The following is a 22,399-nucleotide window of genomic DNA, read 5'->3' on the forward strand; positions in this document are numbered from 1 at the left end:
TCTCTAGAGACAGTAGGGGAAAAAAAATAAAGGTGCAAATAATTATCTAGTTTTAGCCCATTTCAAATACAGACTTATCTATGGGCACTCCCAAATGTGAGGTCATTATCCAATACCAATGTGTAGACATGCTATTAGAGCAGGTGTTGTCAATCTGGAGATCCATGAATTTAGTAGTCTGTTAACTATGTTTCAATGTAATTTATATCCTTTACAACCATATGAGCTTTATTTTGTGCATTATAACATTATTCTAATAAGGAGTCAGTCCACAGAGCTCACCATAATGCTAAAAGGTCCAAAAAATTATACAAGAAAAAGTTAAGACTCCTTTTAACTAGGGGCAGTTAGGTAGCTCAGTGGATTAAGAGCCAAGCTTGGAGATAGGTGATCATGAGTTTAAATATAATTTCAGAAACTTCCTCAGCTGTGTTACCCTGGGCATGTTACTTAACCCCAATTGCCTGTCCCTTAGAGCTCTTCTGTCTTGGAACTGATTCTTAATATTGATTCTATGGGAGATGGTAAAGGTTTAACAAAAAAATAAATTAAAATAATCCATTTAATAAAGAAACTAAAAAAAATACCAACATTGATATTTCTGTAAATTGAACCAAAAGCAAAAGGACATCTTGCTAACTAGGATGGTTTCACAGATCCCTCTTGAATAACTTGATTAACTTGAATAACTTAAATTAAAGGGGCTGGCAGAAATAGTTTTATCATGTCCGAAGACAAGATAGGTCATTTCATGGGGATACTTGGGCATCCTGTTTTTCAGTACTCATGATAAAAATTTGTTTAAAGAAAAGAACACCATGAAAATTAATCAACTCTGGTTGAGGGAATAAGGACACATTCTATTAAAAATTAAAAATGAGACCTCTGAAATTAATCTCATATATATGTTAATATTTAATGACTAAAACAGAGGTGGGCAAAAGAACGGCAAGCTCAAGAAATGTAACTTATGTAAGAAACAAGAGTTAAATGCTTCTAGATGACACAAAAGCTTTATGATTATATGTATATAAGCAAAATGAATCCTTTCTTTAAGAGATCAAGAGGCATTGGACATGGCAAGCACAAAAAGAATCATAAAAAAATGAAACTTCTTATCTTAAAAAATAGGAAATGACTATTTAGCCATGTAAAGGTCATTTCTAAATAAATTGTTTCCATAACATCAGGCCAGTGACTTGTTAAAGTGAAATTAAAAATCAAAACCAAATGAGAATAAAAATGAGAAGTTTGAGATAAATTAAAATAACTCCAACTTACCATACTTAAATAAGCTATTTATTACTCAAAATGCAAAACTCTTCATCTATAATTAAAAGAATCAACACAAACAATCACCATTTTCTTAGGAGGTTTAATCAGTGATAACCAACTACTATAAAAGTCTAAAAGTCTAGAAATCACCTTATTTAATAAAGAAATAAATCTCTTTGCTGAATTGAGAGGTATCTCAATCCAGGGCAACATCAGTTTAGAATATAAACTTATTTGTAGTATCTTAACAAGAATGATGGTGGAAGATTATGAATGGTGTCATTTCCTAATCTAAGAATACTAAACTATATCCCAAGAAGAGAGTGACTTGAGTGCCAAACTTCTAACAAATAAAAAGTTGCCATGCCTTGACAGGATGATATGAAAGGTTCAAGTGAAATTCAAAGGAGAGGTTGCTAAGCGAAGGTGTTATGGGAGATCCTGCAAGTAGCAGTGAACAGCAACACAATAATATTTGGCAAATATTATATATTTGGCAATATATATAGGCAAATATATATATACATATATATACTTATAACCCTCATGCCCTATAAAAATGGGAACAATATTATTATATTTTAAGATTTTTAAACATATTATTATGAGAAGTGCTTTGTAACCTTTGGACTCCCAATATGGGAACCATATTATTCTTTTTCTAAGATTTCTTTTTTTGCCTTTACCATCTTCCCTTCATGTTAACTCTATCTCCTGAAATGGCTATGCCTGTTGATAGGACCTTTGTTTTTCTTAGCTACCTAAGCTCAAAATCTCAGGCTTCTTCTCTTCTCGCCTTCCCCTTCACATATACTCTGTTGCTAAGTCCTAGAAATTTGAAACACATCACATCTAAGTCTGGACATTCATTACCTCCCACCTGAACTACAGCAAAAAACCACCTAATTGAGGCAGGGCTATTGATCTATCAGATTCCAGTCAAAGAATCATGTTATTTTCTTAAGAGCTGAAGAGAATCATGTTTGTAATCTAATCCAACCCCATCATTTTACAAATAAGGAACTTGAAACACAAAGAGGTTAAGTGAATGTTGAGTTGAGAATGGACCCTTGCTCTTCTGACTCCTAATGCCATTTTCTTTCCACTTTATTATCTTTCTATCCTAAACATCTGCCAGATTCATATTTCTAAAGCAAAAGTATTCAAATCACTCATATCCCTACTCAAAAATTTTCAAGGACTCCCTCTTCTGAATATGACCTAATTCTAAAGTGTTCAGTCTAACATTTCATATCCTTTCTAATATAGCCTCAATTCATAATCCAGAAGAAAGTAGTACATTCGGAATCAGAGGATCTAGATTCAAATCCTGACTTATAAATACAATATGTGGGAGCACTTAACTTCTCTGGGACTGTTATCTCACATGTAAAATGAAGAAGTTGGTCTGAACAGCTTCTGGGCTTCCCTACAGACCATTATAATTCTGACTCCTATCCCAAATTTCTTTATACTAAAGATAAACTATGAATTTTAATCTATGTACACAGACACCTCTGCACAAAATTTTTCCTCCACCACCAATGCCCTTTCCTCAATTCCACCAGTCAAAATTTATCCCACTATTTTAAGTCTATATTATTCACAACCTATTCCAACAACACTTCTCAGAAGTCCAGTTGAACAAGACAGAAATGTCTTCTAAAGCCCCCCTTCTTTTTATACCAACTGCTGTCACTTCTTTAGAAGCCCTGCCTTTGAGAGGGTTTACAAGATGACCTGTGATGACTTGACATGTGTATGTTAAAAAACTCTTAAGAGAGACCCTTCAGAAATCATATACTGTATATTCAGACTTAGATTGATATTTGCTTCTTCCTTTAAGCAAGAGGGTTTAGAGAAAAGTTCTTTTAAAATGTTCAATTCATTCCACATCACAGTGAGTTCTAGTACATTAACAAATTACATTGTAATGTTGTTTAGTCATTTCAGTCATGTCTGACTTTGTATAACCCAACTGGGTTTGTTTTTGCCAAAGACAATGAAGTATTTCCCATTTCCTTCATCAATTTATTTTACAGATGAGGAAACTGATCCTACAATATAGCATATGCAAAACAAAAATTAATGAACAGCTTTTATGAGGATATATTGAAAATAAAGGTTAAATTTTAAAAATTGATACCTTTCAGTGCTGATACAGTGATACATTTTTACATCTAAAAGAACAATATTGTCTAAATGATCCTTCCTATCATATTTTTTTTAATAGCCAAACTTACGCCTCATTTACAGGTACAAAGATGTAATCTTTATTAAAAATGTTTATATGTCGAGTCCATGTTCGTACTCTTTTATGTCTTCTTTGTGCCAATCTGCAAATGTAAAAAGACATTTATTTTGATATCCATAATCAATCAATCAATAAGCATTTGTTAAACTTACAATGTGGCAAGAATTTTCCCTTACAGTTCTAAAAGACCTCTAAGTTACTAGTTTTTAATCTGAAAATAATACTTGATACATCCCAGTATTAAAGCTAAAGAAGAAAAGAAGGAATGAGATGCATGTTCCCAATCTAATAAGGATAGACAACAGTGTCTCTAAGACATTTATGTTACATTTCACAAAAATCTACTTTATTAACATCTGGCTTAATTCTAATACCTTGTTTTCTATAAGGCAACTATTTTAGCAAAATCTCTTGGGTTAGTGATTTCTTTTTTAGTTTATTTCATTCAAATAAGCAAAATGCAGCAATTTTAGATTACCATAAAAAAATTCATAATTTATACCACACTAAAACAAATAAAACCTAACTGTCAAAGCAGGTATTATAATTTTATAATGGCAGTATATTAAATGGCATTGTGAATGAGAGATCTGGTCACATCATGATGCATATTCTCCACATATAAATTTGCTAAACTAAAAAATTACTCAATAGTTAAAGAAATCTCAAAGATGTGAGTTCATTGTGTATGTACAGAAAATCAAATGGCAATGGCAATTAACAGAGTATTTTTTTCAGGATATAACATTAAAACTATCAAAATACATTATTGCCTCAAGAAAATAAAAATAAAATTCTTTACAGGCTCAATTTTTATTTATACAAAGCAAATGTTTAGGGCACACTGTACTTATAAGCAATAACAAATTACATGGGCAAAGGATCCACAAGATATTTGTTGTACCAAAGATAGTACAACAAAGATAGTTAAGTTGTGAATGAATCCAATCATTCTGGCGAACAATTTGGAACAATATCCAAAAGCTATTAAACTGTACATACCCTTTAACCCAGAAATGCCACTAGTAGGTCTCTATCTCAAAGAGAGCAAAGAAATAAGAAAGAACCCCATATGCATAAAAATATTTATATCAACTCTTCTTGTGGTATCTAAATGGATGTCCATCAATCAGGCGATGACTAAACAAATTATGGTATATTAATGTGACAGAGTATTATTATGCTGTAAAAAATGATGAAGGGGATGATTTCAGAGAAATCTAGGAAGACTTGCATAAATGGATGCAAAGTGAAGTTAGCACAACCAACAGAACACTTTATACAGTAATAGTAACATTGCAAAGATATTCAACTCTGAAAGACTTAGTAACTCAGATCAATTCAATTGGTCAACCTCAATTCCAAAGGACTCATGATGAAATGTTATTCAACTCCAGATAGAAAATTGATGAACGCAAAGTAAAGACAATTACATTTCCTTCTATTTCTTTTTTTTACTTTTTTCTTGAAACATGGCTAATGTAATTTGTTTTGCATGTCAATATATATTTGTAATGAGTTTTTTTTTCTTGCCTTCTCAGCAGGTAGGGGAGGAAAAGGGAGGAGGGAGAGTATATGAGAACTGAAAATAAAACAAAACAGGGTTCATGAAAAAATAAACACTATGGTGCTTATATTTATCTATTTTGTTATAACTATTTAAAAAATAATATACTTTATTAGCAAAATATGTGAGAATTTCCAAAACACTGCATTGGTCATTTGGAATAGGGTGGCAATTTGGGGTAGAAACAGAAAAGAGGAAGAGTACTAATAGTAGAAATGGAAACTCTCTTCTCATAAACAATCACAGTAGGATTTGTTAAAGACTACTAAAGTAACAATGAAAATACATGGTCAGCGTTAGTAGAATGAAAGAAGTGAGGTGAAAAGAAATTGAATATGTCGTCTGTATAATGAGAGAGTTCTATGAGGTATATCAGAGAGGACAGAAAAAGGATGCATGCCCACTGGACCAGGGTAAAAACTGAAATTATGAAAGCAATAGAAACTTGATACTTATCAAAAGACTAATTAAGATCTAAACATATGTTCTTTGTCATAAGAAGTACTAGACCAGAGAACGTAGATAGATCAGTGCAAAATCATCATTCCTATTGGAAAACAATTTCAGAGTATCTGCCATATTGATGGTAGATCAATAGCACCATCTCTGTTAGTAAAAGATAATAGTACATACTTTGAGACTCAGAAATAGAAGCATAGTAACAATTATAGACAAAACAGTGACAGTTTCTTCCTGCAAAGACAAAGATCAACAAAGAAATTTTTGGTGATTATACTATGACTAATGTTAGAGATTAGCTAAATCACACTTAAGGTGACTAAAAAAGAACTGATAAAGAGTTCTAGTCAGGAAGATTAGTTTCAATTTTTGTTTTATTTTAACAAGAACCATAAAGTTCCTGTGCTTTTGTTTACTGGATCTTTAAGAAGCTTAAAGTATATCAGTTGTGAAATGCAAGCGCTTTCACAGGAATTTTTTTTTTTACTGCTTGCCAGTAACAGTAAAAAATAATAATACAGACATACAGCAAAAATAATAAGACAATGCTTTCTTTCTTTTTTTTTTAAACCCTTACCTTCCGTCTTGGAGCCAGTATTGGCTCCAAGGCAGAAGAGTGGTAAGGGCTTAGGCAGTGAGGGTCAAGTGACTTGCTCAGGGTCACACAGCTGGGAAGTGTCTGAGGCCAGATTTTAACCTAAGACCTCCCTTCTCTAGGCCTAGCTCTCAATCCACTGAGCTATCCAGCTGCCCCTGACAATGCTTTCTTATTTAGCTTAATGAAATTCAATACACAAAACCCAAAAGGATCTAACTCTAAAGGACTAATTTTGTAAAGCAGTATAAAAATTGAAATATTAACAAAGGAGAACAGTTATCTATACAAAGACTTTCATAGTAATATCATTAAATAATTTCGTGTCAAACAGCAGGGGAATGGATCAATAAATTATAATACTTTAATACAATGATACTATAAGGCATTCACATTTGTTTTTTTTTTTCAGCACTGATTAAAAGAAAAAGACTGTATAATTCATTACTTTTGAAGGAATATTTTATCACAGTGCTTTTTGGGTCCCAAGTTAGACTTTTTAAATAGCAAACTGATAATTACAAACATAATTACCAAAGGGAGAGGTTACTGATACTGCAAGAACCATCCTTTATATTGAAATTACTATTTTATAATAATAACAAATGTCAACTTTCAGATGCATAACAAACAAGAAGGTGCTCAGAAGATATTTCCCTGGCCACTGTTTTTTTGTTTCCTTTTCTAGAAGTATGATATTTCAGCTGTTCGCCAGCTGCTGGGACCAAAGGATTGTTGAGTAGCTTAACTGTGTTCTTCTCCCAACCAACAATACATAAATAAATTCACTGAATGCTTGTGTGTAAAAAAAAAAAAGACAAAGCAATATTAGTTCAGTATGTGAGGTTGTTTTTTGATGTCAAGTTTTGTGCTTTGGATAATCATCTTTTAAAAAAATTTTTTTAATTGTAAAATGTATGCAAGCATATAAAATTTGAAATTGTCAGGTTACAAAAATAACTTAGAAAAAATAACCTGAAAAAAAGATGTGATATACATATACAAATATGTAATATCTATAACTTTTAGGTTACAAAAATAACTTGAAAAAATCTATATGGAATAATGCAAAAACAAAAAATAGGACTAGAAAAATATAGTATACAGTATAATCACATAAAAAAGGTAAAAGTAAATGAGAATGAATATAAAAATAATTCTAATGATGGCTTACCTAAATAAATAAAATATGACACCTTAAGGATTTAAAATAATTTAAATTTAGTGACTTACTAAGCAAATTTTGTTGATATGTTTATGTTCAATATTAATCTTTTAACAAAATGTTTTAAAATACACACTCATATGTAGGCAGGCAATGTTAACTCAGGGTTCAAAATGAAATCACTAAGAAAAAGCAAAACAAAACATAATACTTTAAAAAGTCAACTTACGAAAGGTTTGGATTTTCTTCCATTGAGTTATTTTCTTTTCTAGTGAGGCATTTGTAAAAGAAGCTGCTAAAAATGTGGCTTCGCTCAACAAGATCGTCTGATGCTTTCTCCAATATAAGATATCTATGAAAAGTAGAGCAAAACCAAAAAAAAATCATTTGTGACTCAGAAATTTTGCCCTTAACTCAGTCACCCACAAAACATTTTATAACATATATTAAGAATCTAAGTTTTAGAGTTGATTAAATTAAATCCATCATTTCAAAAATATAATAGTTTGATTCTTATTTATTCAATATGAACATTAGAGGCATCAGCCTTCAATCATGATCAATTTAATAATAAATTGCTTAATATCATCCATTTCTTCCAAATAAGAGCCAAAACAGAATCACTCAAAGAAGCCTGGAATAAATTATAAAATTCTAATTAAACCTAATTAAACCAAAACATTTTCTTCAGTCAACAGAGTTATTTAATATGTTTGGTTTTTTTTGGGGGGGGGGTGTTGTGTTTGGTGTTTTTTTTCCATTTCAACCATCTGGTAACACATTTCTAAACCAGGGAATTTAGCACATTCGTTCATTGTTTTCAGCCATTTTACTAAAGAATAAAAATTAAATGCATATTCTAAAAAAAACCCTATAGCAATAAAAATATCAAGTTACACAAGTTCATTTAAGCAGTGAAATAAGTTAAATTCAGAATGAGTAACTCAGACAGAATAGTAAATTCAAAACCAAACTGAAAACTAACCAGTCTCCTTTTTAAATCTTCCCACAAAAGATCATATTTAAAAGAGAACTTTTTTTTACATTTTTTTTATATTTTATTTGATCCAAGCATTATTCATTAAAGACATAGATCATTTTCTTTCCTCCCCCCCACCCCCCCATAGCCGACGCATGAATCCACTGGGCATTCCATGTTTTCTTGATTTGAACCCATTGCTATGTTGATAATATTTGCATTAGAGTGTTCATTTAGAGTCTCTCCTCTGTCATGTCCCCTCAACCACTGTAGTCAGGCAGTTGCTTTTCCTCGGTGTTTGTACTCCCATAGTTTATCCTTTGCTTATGAATAGTGCTTTTTCCTCCTATATCTCTGCAGATTGTTCAGGGACATTGCATTGCCACTAATGGAGAAGTCCATTACGTTCGATTATACCACAGTGTATTAGTCTCTGTGTACAGTGTTCTCCTGGTTCTGCTCCTCTCGCTCTGCATCACTTCCTGGAGGTTGTTCCAGTCTCCATGGAATTCCTCCACTTTATTATTCCTTTTTGCACAATAATATTCCATCACCAACATATACCACAATTTGCTCAGCCATTCCCCAATTGATGGGCATCCCCTTGTTTTCCAGTTTCTGGCCACCATAAAGAGCGCAGCTATGATTATTTTTGTACAAGTCTTTGTGTCCATTATCTCTTTGGGGTACAGACCCAGCAGTGCTATGGCTGAATCAAAGGGTAGATATTCTTTTGTCGCCCTTTGGGCATAGTTCCAAATTGCCCTCCAGAATGGCTGGATCAATTCACAACTACACCAGCAATGAATTAATGTCCCTACTTTGCCACATCCCCTCCAGCATTCATTACTTTCCTTTGCTGTTATGTTAGCCAATCTGCTAGGTGTGAGGTGATACCTCAGAGTTGTTTTGATTTGCATCTCTCTGATTATAAGAGATGTAGAACACTTCTTCATGTGCTTATTAATAGTTTTGATTTCTTTATCTGAGAAATGCCTATCCATGTCCCTTGCCCATTTTTCAATTGGAGAATGGCTTGATTTTTTGTACAATTGATTTAGCTCTTTATAAATATGAGTAATTAAACCTTTGTCAGAGGTTTCTATGAAGATTTTTTCCCAATTTGTTGTTTCCCTTCTGATTTTAGTTACATTGGTTTTGTTTGTGCAAAAGTTTTTTAATTTGATGTAGACAAAATTATTTATTTTACATTTTGTGATTCTTTCTATGTCTTGCTTGGTTTTAAAGTCTTTCCCCTCCCAAAGGTCTGACATGTATACTATTCTGTGTTTACCCAATTTACTTATGGTTTCCTTCTTTATGTTTAAGTCAATCACCCATTTTGAATTTATCTTGGTGTAGGGTGTGAGGTGTTGATCTATTCCTAGTCTCTCCCACACTGTCTTCCAATTTTCCCAGCAGTTTTTATCGAATAGTGGATTTTTGTCCCAAAAGCTGGGATCTTTGGGTTTATTGTATACTGTCTTGCTGAGGTCGCTTTCCCCCAGTCTATTCCACTGATCTTCCTTTCTGTTTCTTAGCCAGTACCAAATTGTTTTGATGACTGCTGCTTTGTAATATAGTTTAAGGTCAGGGACTGCAAGGCCCCCATCATATGTGTTTTTTTTCATTATTTCCCTGGATATCCTTGATCTTTTGTTCTTCCAAATGAACTTTGTTATGGTTTCTTCTAAATCAGTGAAGAAGTATTTTGGTAGTTCAATGGGTATGGCACTAAATAGATAAATAAGTTTGGGTAGGATGGTCATTTTTATTATATTGGCTCGTCCTATCCATGAGCAGTTAATGTTTTTCCAATTGCTCAAGTCTAGTTTTATTTGTGTGGAGAGTGTTTTGTAGTTGTCTTCATATAGTTCCTGTGTTTGTCTCGGGAGGTAGATTCCTAGGTATTTTATTTTGTCTAAGGTGATTTTGAATGGGATTTCTCTTTCTAGTTCTTGCTGCTGAGCTGTATTGGAAATATATAGAAAAGCTGATGATTTATGTGGCTTTATTTTGTGTCCTGCAACTTTGCTAAAGTTGTTGATTATTTCAATTAGCTTTTTGGTTGAATCTCTAGGATTCTTTAAGTAGACCATCATGTCATCTGCAAAGAGTGTTAACTTGGTCTCCTCATTGCCAATTTTAATGCCTTCAATTTCTTTTTCTTCTCTAATTGCTACTGCTAACAATGTCAAATAGTAGAGGTGATAATGGGCATCCTTGTTTCACTCCTGATCTTATTGGGAATGCGTCTAGTTTATCCCCATTGCAGATGATATTAGCTGATGGTTTTAGATATATACTGTTTATTATTTTTAGGAATGGCCCTTCTATTCCTATGCTTTCTAGTGTTTTTAATAGGAATGGGTGTTGTATTTTATCAAATGCTTTTTCTGTGTCTATTGAGATAATCATGTGGTTCTTGCTGGTTTCCTTGTTGATGTGGTCAATTATGTGGATGGTTTAACTAATATTGAATCAGCCCTGCATCCCTGGTATAAATCCTACTTGATCATGGTGAATGATCCTTCTGATCACTTGCTGGAGTCTTTTTGCTAGTATCCTATTTAAGATTTTTGCATCTATATTCATTAGGGAGATTGGTCTATAGTTTTCTTTCTCTGTTTTTGACCTGCCTGGTTTTGGAATCAGTACCATGTTTGTGTCATAAAAGGAGTTTGGTAGAACTCCCTCTTTGCTTATTATGTCAAATAGTTTGTATAGTATTGGGATTAACTGTTCTTTGAATGTTTGATAGAATTCACTGGTGAATCCATCAGGCCCTGGGGATTTATTTTTAGGGAGTTCTTTGATGGCTTGTTGGATTTCATTTTCTGATATGGGATTATTTAATAATTTTATTTCCTCTTCTGTTAGTCTAGGCAGTTTGTATTTTTGTATATATTCATCCATATCCCCTAAATTGGTGTATTTATTGCCATATAATTGGGCAAAGTTATTTCTAATGATTGCCTTAATTTCCTCTTCATCGGAGGTGCTGTCCCCCTTTTCATCTTTGATGCTGTTAATTTGCTTTTCTTCCTTCCTTTTTTTAATTAGATTGACCAGTACTTTGTCTATTTTGTTTGTTTTTTCAAAGTACCAGCTTCTTGTCTTATTTATTAAATCAATAGTTCTATCACTTTCGATTTTATTAATTTCTCCCTTAATTTTTAGGATTTCTAGTTTGGTTTTCTGCTGGGGGGTTTTAATTTAATCGCTTTTGAGTTTTTTCATTTGCATTTCCAATTGATTGATCTCTGCTCTCCCTAGTTTGTTAATATAAGAATTCAGGGATATGAATTTACCTCTGATTACCGCTTTGGCTGCATCCCAAAAGGTTTGAGAGGATGTCTCGCCATTGTCATTTTCCTCGATGAAATTATTGTTTCTATGATTTCTTCTCTAATTAAACAATTTTGGAGTATCATATTGTTTAATTTCCAATTAGTTTTGGATTTGGTTTTCCATGTACCATTACTAATCACTATTTTTATTGCCTTGTGATCTGAGAAGGCTGCATTCATTATTTCTGCTTTTCTGCATTTGTGTGCTATGTTTCTGTGACCTAATGTATGGTCAATTTTTGTGAATGTGCCATGTGGTGCTGAGAAGAAGGTGTATTCCTTTTTGTAGCATCCCAAGCATATTCACATCTATGATATATAAATGACTGTATGGTTACTGCGTCTCCAAGCATAAGGTTATACCAATGAGGTTTGTGAATGTAACCTTGAACTGGCCATGCGGCCCTTGGCTAAGACAAACTCATTAACATGCTCAGACTCAATTCCCCGGGAAAGCGCGGTTTCCCATCTACATGCCCAAAGGTGTTCCCTCTACCTTGCCACCCAATCTTAATTGTCTATACTTTGTGATGTGGTTACTACGTCCTTGGGAGTACCGCCCAAGCAGGACAGGAATAAACTCAGAGGCAATCCCATGAACTTCCTCTTGGCCTTTCTCCCTTTCATGGAGCTCCACTGGGCTCCTCAATGACTATGTCTCTCTCTCCTCTTGACCTTCTCCTTCCCCGAGGCTGTAACCATCTCAGTCTGCATTCCCTACCTTAATCTCCTCCTCCACCTCGTGTTCCTTTGTACTCATACTCTCCTATCAAAGGGAGTATCATGGGGATTGCCTGCCCTATCCAACCACTGACTTGTCCGTGTCTTTCATTCTCCACCCTGGTTCTCGGTTCCTACCTCTCCTCGGGTCCCATCACAAAGGTGAGCCCCTTCCCTTGTGGGACCCTGCTGGTCAGGGAAGTCCATTAAGGAAAACCCCACACTTTTTAACCCTATTTATTTTTCTCCATATGTCTATTAATTCTAATTTTTCTAAGATGTCATTCACTTCTTTTACCTCTTTCTTATTTATTTTTTGATTTGATTTATCTAAATTTGATAATGGTTGGTTTAAGTCTCCCACTAATATGGTTTTACTATCTATTTCTTCCTTCAATTCTCCTATTTTCTCCATTAGAAATTTGGGTGCTATATTATTTGGTGCATACATGTTGATTAATGATATTTCCTCATTGTCTAGAGTCCCTTTTAACAAAATATAATTACCTTCCCTATCCCTTTTGATCAGGTCTATTTTTGCTTTGGCTTTATCAGATATCATGATTACCACTCCTGCCTTCTTTCTGTCAGTTGAGGCCCAGAAGGTCTTACTCCATCCTTTAATTCTGACCTTGTGGGTGTCAACCCACCTCATGTGTGTTTCTTGAAGACAACATATGGTAGGGTTTTGGATTCTAATCCATTCTGCTATTCGCCTACATTTTATGGGTGAGTTCATCCCATTCACGTTCAAAGTTATGATTGTCATTTGTGGACTCCTTGGCATTTTGATAGCCTTCCATAATTCTAACTTTTTCTTCTTCGGCTCTACCTTTTAGTCCAGTGATTTACTTTGAATCAGTCCCCCTTGTCCCCTCCCTTGATGTTTCCCTTTTTAGTCCCTCCCTTTTTGTTCCCTCCCCCTCCCCCCTCTCTTTCCCTCTCTTTTTGTTTTCCCTCTCTCCCTCCCCCCTTTGGTTTTCCCCTTCTCCCTACCCTTGTTGGGTAAGATAGAATTCAAGATCCCAATGGATCTGGATGTTTTTCCCTCTCAGAGTTGATTTCCCTGAGATTAAGGTTTAAGTAAAAAAACCCTTTCTTCCTCTCCTTCTTATAGGAGTTTTCTTCCCCTCCCCTTCCCATGTGAATCTTTGTGTGAGAAAGATTATTCTATTTGGTCTTTCTTTACCCCCTATTTATACATTACATTTTCCCCACATGTTACTATACATAGATTGATATAAATGTAGTCCTTATAGAAGAGAGTTTGAGTAAAAGAAGATAACATTTTTCTCCTTTCCCCTTTCTTTAATATTTACCTTTTCAGGTATTCCACGCTCTTTGTTTTTCGATATCGAACTTTCCACAGAGCTCTGGTCTTTTCTTTGCAAAAAGTTGGAAGTCCTCTATTTTGTTGAATGCCCATACTTTCCCTTGGAAGTATATAGTCAGTTTTGCTGGGTAGCTGATTCTTGCTTGAAGACCCAGCTCTCTTGCCTTTCTGAAGATCATGTTCCATGCCTTACGATCATTCAGATTAGAACTTGCAAGGTCTTGTGTGACCCTGATTGGCATTCCTTTATATCTAAATTGTCTTTTTCTGGCTTCCTGTAGGATTTTTTCTTTTGTTTGATAGCTTTGGAATTTGGCAATTACAGTCCTGGGAGTTGTCTTTTGGGGGTTTAGTGTAGAAGGTGTTCTGTGAGCTCTGTCAGTGGCTGTATTACCCCCTTGTTCTAGAATCTCTGGGCAATTTTCTTTGATTATATCTTGTATCATGATGTCGATTTTGGTGTTTATTTCTGACTTTTCTGGAAGTCCAATTATTCTTAAATTATCTCTTCTCCCTCTATTTTCCAGATCTGTCACCTTGTCGGTGAGATATTTTATGTTCTCTTCTAATTTCTTGGTATTTTGGCTTTGCTTTATTAATTCTTGCTCTTTTACTCGATCGTTGTCTTCCAGCTGCCTGATTCTGGCCTTTAAAGCCTGGTTTTCCTTTTAAGTTTGGTCACACCGGTTTTGTAGATGCGTGAATTTATTTTGCATTATTTCCCACTTTTCCTCCCAGAAGGCTTCCATCTTTTTGGTCATTTCTGATTCAAATTCTTCCTGGGTTTGTGGAGAGTTTCTATTTCCTTTGGAAGGTTTCGGAGCATTTTCTTGTATATCATCTTCTATCTCCTCTGTATTTTGTATTTTGGCTCCGTAGAATGTGTCCAAAGTCGCCCCTTTCTTCTTATTTTTCTTGGGATTTGGGGGCTTCTGTGCTTCTGTGGAGTTTGCCATCTCTGAATGGGGAGGATTAGCTTTTCTTATCTCTGTCTGGTGTTCAGAGGCTTTAGTCCTGGGCAGATTGTCGGTTCTATGAGCTTTCCCTGGGTTAAATTGAGTATGCCTTAAGGCAATTACTTTCACTGGAACTGGAATGGAAGGGTCAGACCAGGGGGCCACACTCTCCCCTGGATCTCTGGGTCGGGTTGCTTTCCGGAAGTTGCCTTCAGAATAGCTGGCCGTGAGGCTCTTTTGTCGGCCCTGAGGGTTGCTGTTGTTTCAGAGGACCCTGCTCTCTGCGGGGGAAGGGGCTGCAGAGCTCCGAGGGCAGTGACTTTCACTGAGACTTGGATAGCAGGATCCAGCCCATGAGGCTGTCTTGCCAACCCTGAGGGTTGCTGTTGTTTCAGACGACCCTGCTCTCTGAGTGGGGCGGGGCCGCGGCTTCCCGGAGCCTTGGACTCTGCGCTCCTACCCCTTAGGTCCGAGTGATCTCGGGTTCTGGCTTTTGAGGGGGGCCGTACCTTTTGATCCAGGTCCAGGTCCAGGAGGAGGATTCCCAGGGTCTGTGCTGTTGATCGTTTTGAATTTCGGCGCCTTAGGAGCTTATAGTTTGAGATCGGTCGGGAAGGGTTTTCCAGAGATCTGAACTTTAGCTTTCTCTAAGCCGCCATGTTGACCAGAAGTTCCTAAAAGAGAACTTTTAACCTTTTCCCCCCACTAAAATCTAAGAAGGACTACCACAAATCTGTGGCCACTGATTATGCCCAGAATAATAGTGTCATTGAATATAAGTGAAAACAGGGCTGTTTCTTCTAAAAGGAAAAGGCAGCAAAGCTAATACAAAATTATCTGAAAGAATAGTATTTACTGATCATTAAGCTATGACATTGTTTTGAAAAGACTATTTGAGGAGCTCCACTGAAGAGATAAAAGTTTTCTCCACAGCATCCTTTTACATTTCATCAAAGTATTTTTGGCATTTACTTCCCAAGCCAAGTATTAGTTTTGTTTTTTACTGTAGACTGGCCTGTCAGCTATAATTATCACATCTACATGTATTTCTCTCTACTTTCCTTCCAAAAAAAAAAAAGGAGGAAAATCGTTTCAACTGTCAACTATAATATTTTAATACTTCAAAGATCTGTGATTGTCGGGAAAGGTACTGCTTAACAAAGTTCATAATCTCTTTAAGAATTAATAAATGCTCTTAGAGAACTGCTATAACTAAAGAATTGATGATCTTAAGCTAACTTGATGATGAGCTTCTCTAGTCCTCAGATGACAGATAAGTCAGCCTAATAATCTCATAAGCACCAAAAGTCTCTCCATCTTGGGGGAACATGCCACAGCACGCAATCGACCAGCATAGACTTCAAGAACCTGGGGTTCCCAATCCACCAAAGAAAGCATAGATTGGGGTTGTATTATAAGTTTTTGTTATTATAGGAGGATATAATACTTGCAAAAAGGTTTATGATCATTACTTCATCTGACCTTTACAACTATATGAGACAAGTTACAAACAGCTTTCAGGCTGACAAATATCTTTATTGGCATGATCTCAAATTAGATCTTCACAAAAACCCTGTGAAATAAGTATTACTATCCACAAATGAGGAAACAAACTGAGAACAAAAGAAGTATATGTGACTTAACTAATCACAAAGCTAGTAAGTGAGGCACAGCTCAAATCTTGCTACTTCTAGTCTTTCCCTTACAATACTGCCTTCTCTTTATCAAATAGTTATAGTGCATTCACATTTACTGCTTAATGTATTTAATAAATTTGTGACCTTCACCTTCACTAAAGACCTGCTCTGCTGTTTTTTCATTGCACAGAGGAACTGGAGTTTGAAAAGCTATTTCAATAAAATGGAGTACAGAAAGCATGTCAGGTGCCAGTGGACCAGCCTAACTAAGTTCAAAGGAATTTTCAACAGATTAGACACTGGGGGTAGGGGGGTGCTATTTTGATCAAAGCAACTCTAAAGTGATTTCCTAAACTATCAGGGGCTACAACCTGTGTCAAAAGCATGATTTCTCTCTGTAAGAAATGATAATTGGGATAAAAACAGAAGAACATGTAAAAACTTACAAAACTGAAACAGAGTAGGGAAAAATATAAACAATGACTATAACAAGGTAAATAGAAACAACAACTAATATGAAACATTCAACAATGAATGTTGTAAAATTATGAAGTACAAACTTAGCCACAGAGAAGAGGTATCAGAATATGCCTCCACTAACTCCTTTGCAGAGGTAGAGGAGAGGGTGTCCAGATGCGTGGAACACTGCATATATCAGCTTTTTTTTTTCATTATACTGATGGGTTTTGGTGATGTTTTATCATCCTTCTTTTTCTTTTTTCTCTTTTTTTGCACCCTCCCCAGGGTGGGGGGGTCTGTTATAAAAGATGATGCTCTAGAAGGACCACAGAAGTAATCTAGGTAACATAAAAACAAACAAAAATCCTGCAAAATCTATTTTTTTGAAAGAAGAGCAACCAAACTAACAAAAAAACAGATCCTTGAAGTACTGAGGTATATTAATGTATGATCATCCCTTTAACATCAAAGAAAAGAGAACAAATGACAAGAAGCATAGTGGAAGAAATTAAACTAGAACTTAATAAGTAAACAAATATATTTTCTCAATTTCAAATGCACAGGCAAAGCTATGATGATGACACAATGAATTCAAAGGGTAACATCTAAGTTGCAGCCTTAGTAAAGGAAAAAAATCACAGATAAACCTCATTCTATTTAAAGTGAAAATTAGGGTTAGACCTACATTACCAAACAGGATACAGAGATATAATATATTAGATCAGTGATGGAGAACCTTTTAGAGACTCAGTGCCCAAACTACAACCCTCATAGGACATGTGAGCCCCCCCAGAGCCTTACCCCAGACAGGGGAGGAAGGAAGCACTACCATTGGGCTGCTGGGCAGAGGGGTGGGTCATGTGATAAATGTCCTCGGACACACATGGAGAGGGGGAAGAGAGCAGTCTTCTCTAGCATATGCTATAAGTTCACCAACATGATATTAGATCAATGATTAAAAAGATGAATATTTAAGAGATCATAAATTTACCAAAAAATGCAATGATGTATTTATTGCAATTGCGAAGACAAAACCAAAAGATAAATTATAGTAGAAAAAGTAAAATAATTACAGAAAAATTAAGAATTGTTAAGGGTTAATTTTGGTAGTTGGACAAAAGCGAAGAGAACAGTTTGATAAAAACACTAAGTTTAATTTGGAAGAAATACAGATAGAAAATGGAAAGGAAGAAAGTGAGATTATTACTCTAATACCATATGACTATACCTAAAATTCTAATACTATCTAAAATTTCTAAAAAACCCTACTCTGTCTTTGAGGACAAATTCTTCTGCCTGGCAGACCAGGCCTAACTTGTCTACACTACCTAGAAATATATGCACTACCTACCTAAACTAATGAATAAATATATAATCGCCTACAACCTCCTCAAATCTGTTTCTTTATCCAACTATCAGTAGTTGAAAAACTTCCAGTCTCTTGACTAAGAAAGAGACTGAGACAGACCTGCTCTCCACAGACCTACTCTCCTAGTGAATCCAGAGGCAAAAGTCCTCAACTCTCAATGTCTTTCTTATATATCTCATTTAATGGGTAATGGAATCTGCAGCTCGCTCGTGCTCTCTCTCTCTCTCTCTCTCTCTCTCTCTCTCTCTCTCTCTCTCTCTCTCTCTCTCAGAAGTCTGTCAGAACTTTTCTCAGCTTTGCTACTCTTACTTAGAAATCCTTCTGCTCTTAAAGAGACAGAGGGAGATTAAGAAAATCCCTTTAACAGAGTTTTATACAACAAAAGCAAATAAATGTATCTGAAATCTTTAAAAAAATAGGTTGGGAAAACTCTTTGCTATAAATATTTATGTAAATTTGAGGTCAAAAGGTAATTTTAACACAAAAGAAACTGGCATTCAAAGGAACTGCCATAAAGTTCATGAAAATTTATTTATGAAATAATTTTATGAAAAAAATTATTTTTTAAAAGTTATCTTAAATGCTAATAATCAGAGAAATGAAAATTAAAGCAACTTTAAATGCCATTTTTCACCCATTATGCTTTGTAAGAGAAAGAACATTTTGCAACAAACTGAGTGGTGCATAAGTCAGAGTGATTGACAGGAGCATGTGACTGAGAGTCACATGGGAACCTAAGGCTGGACATCTGGGGAAAGGTTCTAGTCCCAACTGTCTGGGCACTTGTCTCGTGGAAGGACCTTGATTGGAAAGGCTTGGAAAACAGGTTTCTGTTTCTCCTAATAACAACTGGGGAGAGAAAATATTTTAATCTGGCTGCTGATGGCTTAAGTAAAGAAGATTGAGGACATACTTCACCTCTGGACCTGTTTGGACATTTATCAACTGAAGATCCTGGCCCATTTGATTGGACTCCATTTGTGAGACTTGGTTATTGGGAAAATTACTGCTTAGCTTAATAAGATAGTTTTAGATAGATTTATAGAAATTAGAGTGTAAGATAAGTTGTAAAAATTCTCCTAACCCCTGTTCCTTCCTCCCCTTCCCAATCAATAAATCTGAATTTTTTATATGTTTCCCCCTTGTTCATTCCTCACCAAAATCCTATCATAACAGCTGGCACAGATACAAAGGAAAAAATCCATGTTTATGGATCACTGGGAAACAGGCACTGCTGATAAAACTTTGAACCAATTTAATCCTTTTTGAAAACAACATGGCAAAATGAAAAGTTATAAAACTAAGCCTACATTTGATCTACTAGTCCCAGTATCAGAAATATGACCAAAAGAGGTTTTTACAAGAAGAAGGATCTTTCAATACAAAGCTACATTTGTCACAATAACCAAAATAGTGGAAACAACTGACATATCCAGGGCCTATGGGATAATTTATAAATTGTTGCATATGAACAAAATGGAATATAATTACTACATAAAAATAAAAATATGAAAAACATAAGGTTTTTATATAAAATGAAGCAGGAAAGAAAGCACAACCAAAACAACAATATATCCAATGATATGAATATGTAATAATAAAAAAGTAATAGTAATAAATACCAAAAGGAATATATAGAAAGAAAAAGTATTCAGATGATGACATGAGAGCAAAGAGAATGTTTTTATTATTATCTTACTAATTTTTTTAAATTAGCAGACACTCAAAAGATAAATTTCAAGTAACAAAATTTGGGGGTTATGTTTAATTATTTTTATTTTCATTCATGACTTGCATATTTTCACTGAAAGTTACTAAGTTTAGATCAAAAAACTAATTCTGCTCAAAGATACAATAGACAAACTAAAAGAGATACTCAATTCCTATCATAACATTAAATTAACATTTAACTTTTTCAACATATTTACTCTGCATCTTCTTAGATTTGCATTTTTTCAAAATTTCTTTCATTTAAACTATAGTGGACAGAGAAAACAACTATACTGAACCATATTGTCTCCTGGAAATGAAGGCATAAAACTGAGCTATCAATTTAGAGAAACTATGGTAAACCAGAAAAAATGAATTTCACAGGATGATAATAGTAAATTGGAAGACTAAGGACTCAATGGAATAAATAGCATAGCAGTTGGGGGGGTGGCATTTATGAGGGTTGTCAATTTTGGCTATTAGCAGATATGTGCTTAGTATGATGAATGCTAATTGATTCATGTAAGGACTAGAAAAAAGTTGACAAAAGCTAAAATATGGCAAGTTTCTGCTAACATGTTCTGAAAGTGTGGTTGTACTTAACTTTTTCTTCCTAATTTTTGACAATAAAGGTAGGTGAGATATATTAATCATAGAAAGGCAGATTTGATATTCTACTTACTTAAGATAAAAATCAATGATTACATCATTAAGAAATTCTCCATCTTCTAAGCACTCTAGGTCTTCATTAGTAACTCCTAATCCTCCTTTTGTAGGTGGTGGAGGATATACAATCAACCTAAAAATAACAACAAAATTTAAGACAAATTGGGAGTAAAATTCTATTAACAAAATGGGATTCTCTCATAGAAAAAGAAATAAACTATATAATGAGAATCTATCTACAAGCAAAAAGTTAAGAATAAACAAAGTATTACGTTTTCCTTCTTTCTTCCTAATGGCATCAAATTTTACTCCTAGTTTCATTTCTCTCTATCCAGTCTTGCCCCATTTCCTTTCCACACTTGGTCATGAATAAGTTTACTTCCAGTTAAATAACATCTCTCTCTCTCTCTCTCTCTCTCGCTCTCTCTCTCTCTCTCGCTCTCTCTCTCACTCTCTCGCTCTCTCTCGCTCTCTCTCGCTCTCTCTCTCCATCTCTCTCTCTCTCTCTCCGTCCCTCTCTCTCTAACTTGCTCTCTCTCTCCATCTCTCTCTCTCTCTCTCTCCGTCCCTCTCTTTCTCTCTCTCTCCGTCTCTCTCTCTCTCACTTGCTCTCTCTCTCTCTTTTGCTCGCTCTCCTTCTCTCTCTTCCCCCATCTTTTCTCACTTTTTCCTCCTCTCCCTTCTCTATCTCTGTCTGTCTCAATCTGACTTCGTCTGGCTCTCCCTCCCTCTCCCCCTCTAACCATAACAAAGCAAAAGTTGTTACTAGAGGTTCTACATTTTTGTATATGTGTGCAGTTTGGGGAAGTCTATAAACTCTTCAGAGTATTAGCTTTCAATGTATAACACAGAAGATTACAAAACCAATTATCCTGAAATACAGTTATCAAAATAGTTTTATAAACAAGCTCAAAGATATCAGATTTAGAGCTCCTGGTATTAAAAAAAATTATTTCTTGTGCCTACTAGATAATAAGGCTAAAGTGAATGCTTAGTATCCATATATATTTATATAATGTTATATATTCTTTTAAACCCTCACCTTCTGTCTGAGAATTGATACTGTGTATTAGTTGCAAGGCAAAAGAGTGATAAGAGCTAAGTAAAGGGGGTTAAGTGACTTGCCCAGGGTCACACTGTTAGACATTATCTGAGGATAGATTTGAACCCAGGACCTCCTTCTCTAGGGCTGGTTCTCAATCCACTGAGTCACCTAGCTGTACCCCCTACACTCTTTCCTGATAAACTTCAGTGGTTCCCTATTACATTTAAGATGTAATATAAATTCAATAAGAATTTCAAGACCTTCACAACCTTTTCCTAACATGCCTTTTAGGAATTCTTATATATTTCTACTTTTAATAAACAATATAGTTGAACCAAAATGGTTTTCATACTGTTTTTCACTTATAATATTCTATTTCCTGTCCTATCTCCATACCTTTATACTGCCTGCCCCATGGCTCACATGTACTCCCTCCTCATCTTTGCCTCTAAGAATCCTTAGATTACCTCAAATTTAGCTTAAGTACCACTTCCTCCATTAAGTCTTTTTCAGTACCCTCAACTACTAGTGCCCTCTATCTCTAAGTACCTTCTATTTATTTAATATGTAATCATTCTCCATATACCTTCATGTGTACATATCATTTCTCTCAATAGAACTTAAGATCCCTGGGCGTATGGATTTTTTTTTGAAATTGTATATCCAGCATTAAGCACAATAGCTGGCATAAAATAGGTGCTTTATAATGCTCATCTGCTTTGCAACTAATTTAATTTTGACCCTAATGAGCACTGTCAAAAAAAAAATCTAAAACAGTATGTTTGATGCTATACTATGCTATACTTTCCTTTAACTTTAAGTAGTTCAATCCTTCATCTGTACACATAACAAAAAAAACT

The 22,399-nt window shown here is 34.8% G+C and overlaps 1 protein-coding gene across 8 annotated transcripts in view; it reads right to left on the minus strand.

Moving 5' to 3' along the window:
* SENP7 (SUMO specific peptidase 7) overlaps window positions 1-22,399 on the minus strand; it is a 195,086-nt gene that overhangs the window by 23,357 nt on the left and 149,330 nt on the right. For all 8 annotated transcript variants that reach the window (XM_056793414.1, XM_056793411.1, XM_016433431.2 and 5 more), the window contains 3 exons: window positions 20,511-20,627; window positions 7,545-7,667; window positions 3,519-3,611 (listed from right to left, as the gene is read on the minus strand). In XM_056793414.1, coding sequence (XP_056649392.1) covers window positions 3,519-3,611; window positions 7,545-7,667; window positions 20,511-20,627 — 333 coding nt within the window. The remainder of the gene's footprint in view (window positions 1-3,518; window positions 3,612-7,544; window positions 7,668-20,510; window positions 20,628-22,399) is intronic.

Source organism: Monodelphis domestica, chromosome 4, assembly GCF_027887165.1.
Source record: "Monodelphis domestica isolate mMonDom1 chromosome 4, mMonDom1.pri, whole genome shotgun sequence".
In the NCBI taxonomy this organism is placed as follows: Eukaryota; Metazoa; Chordata; class Mammalia; order Didelphimorphia; family Didelphidae; genus Monodelphis; species Monodelphis domestica.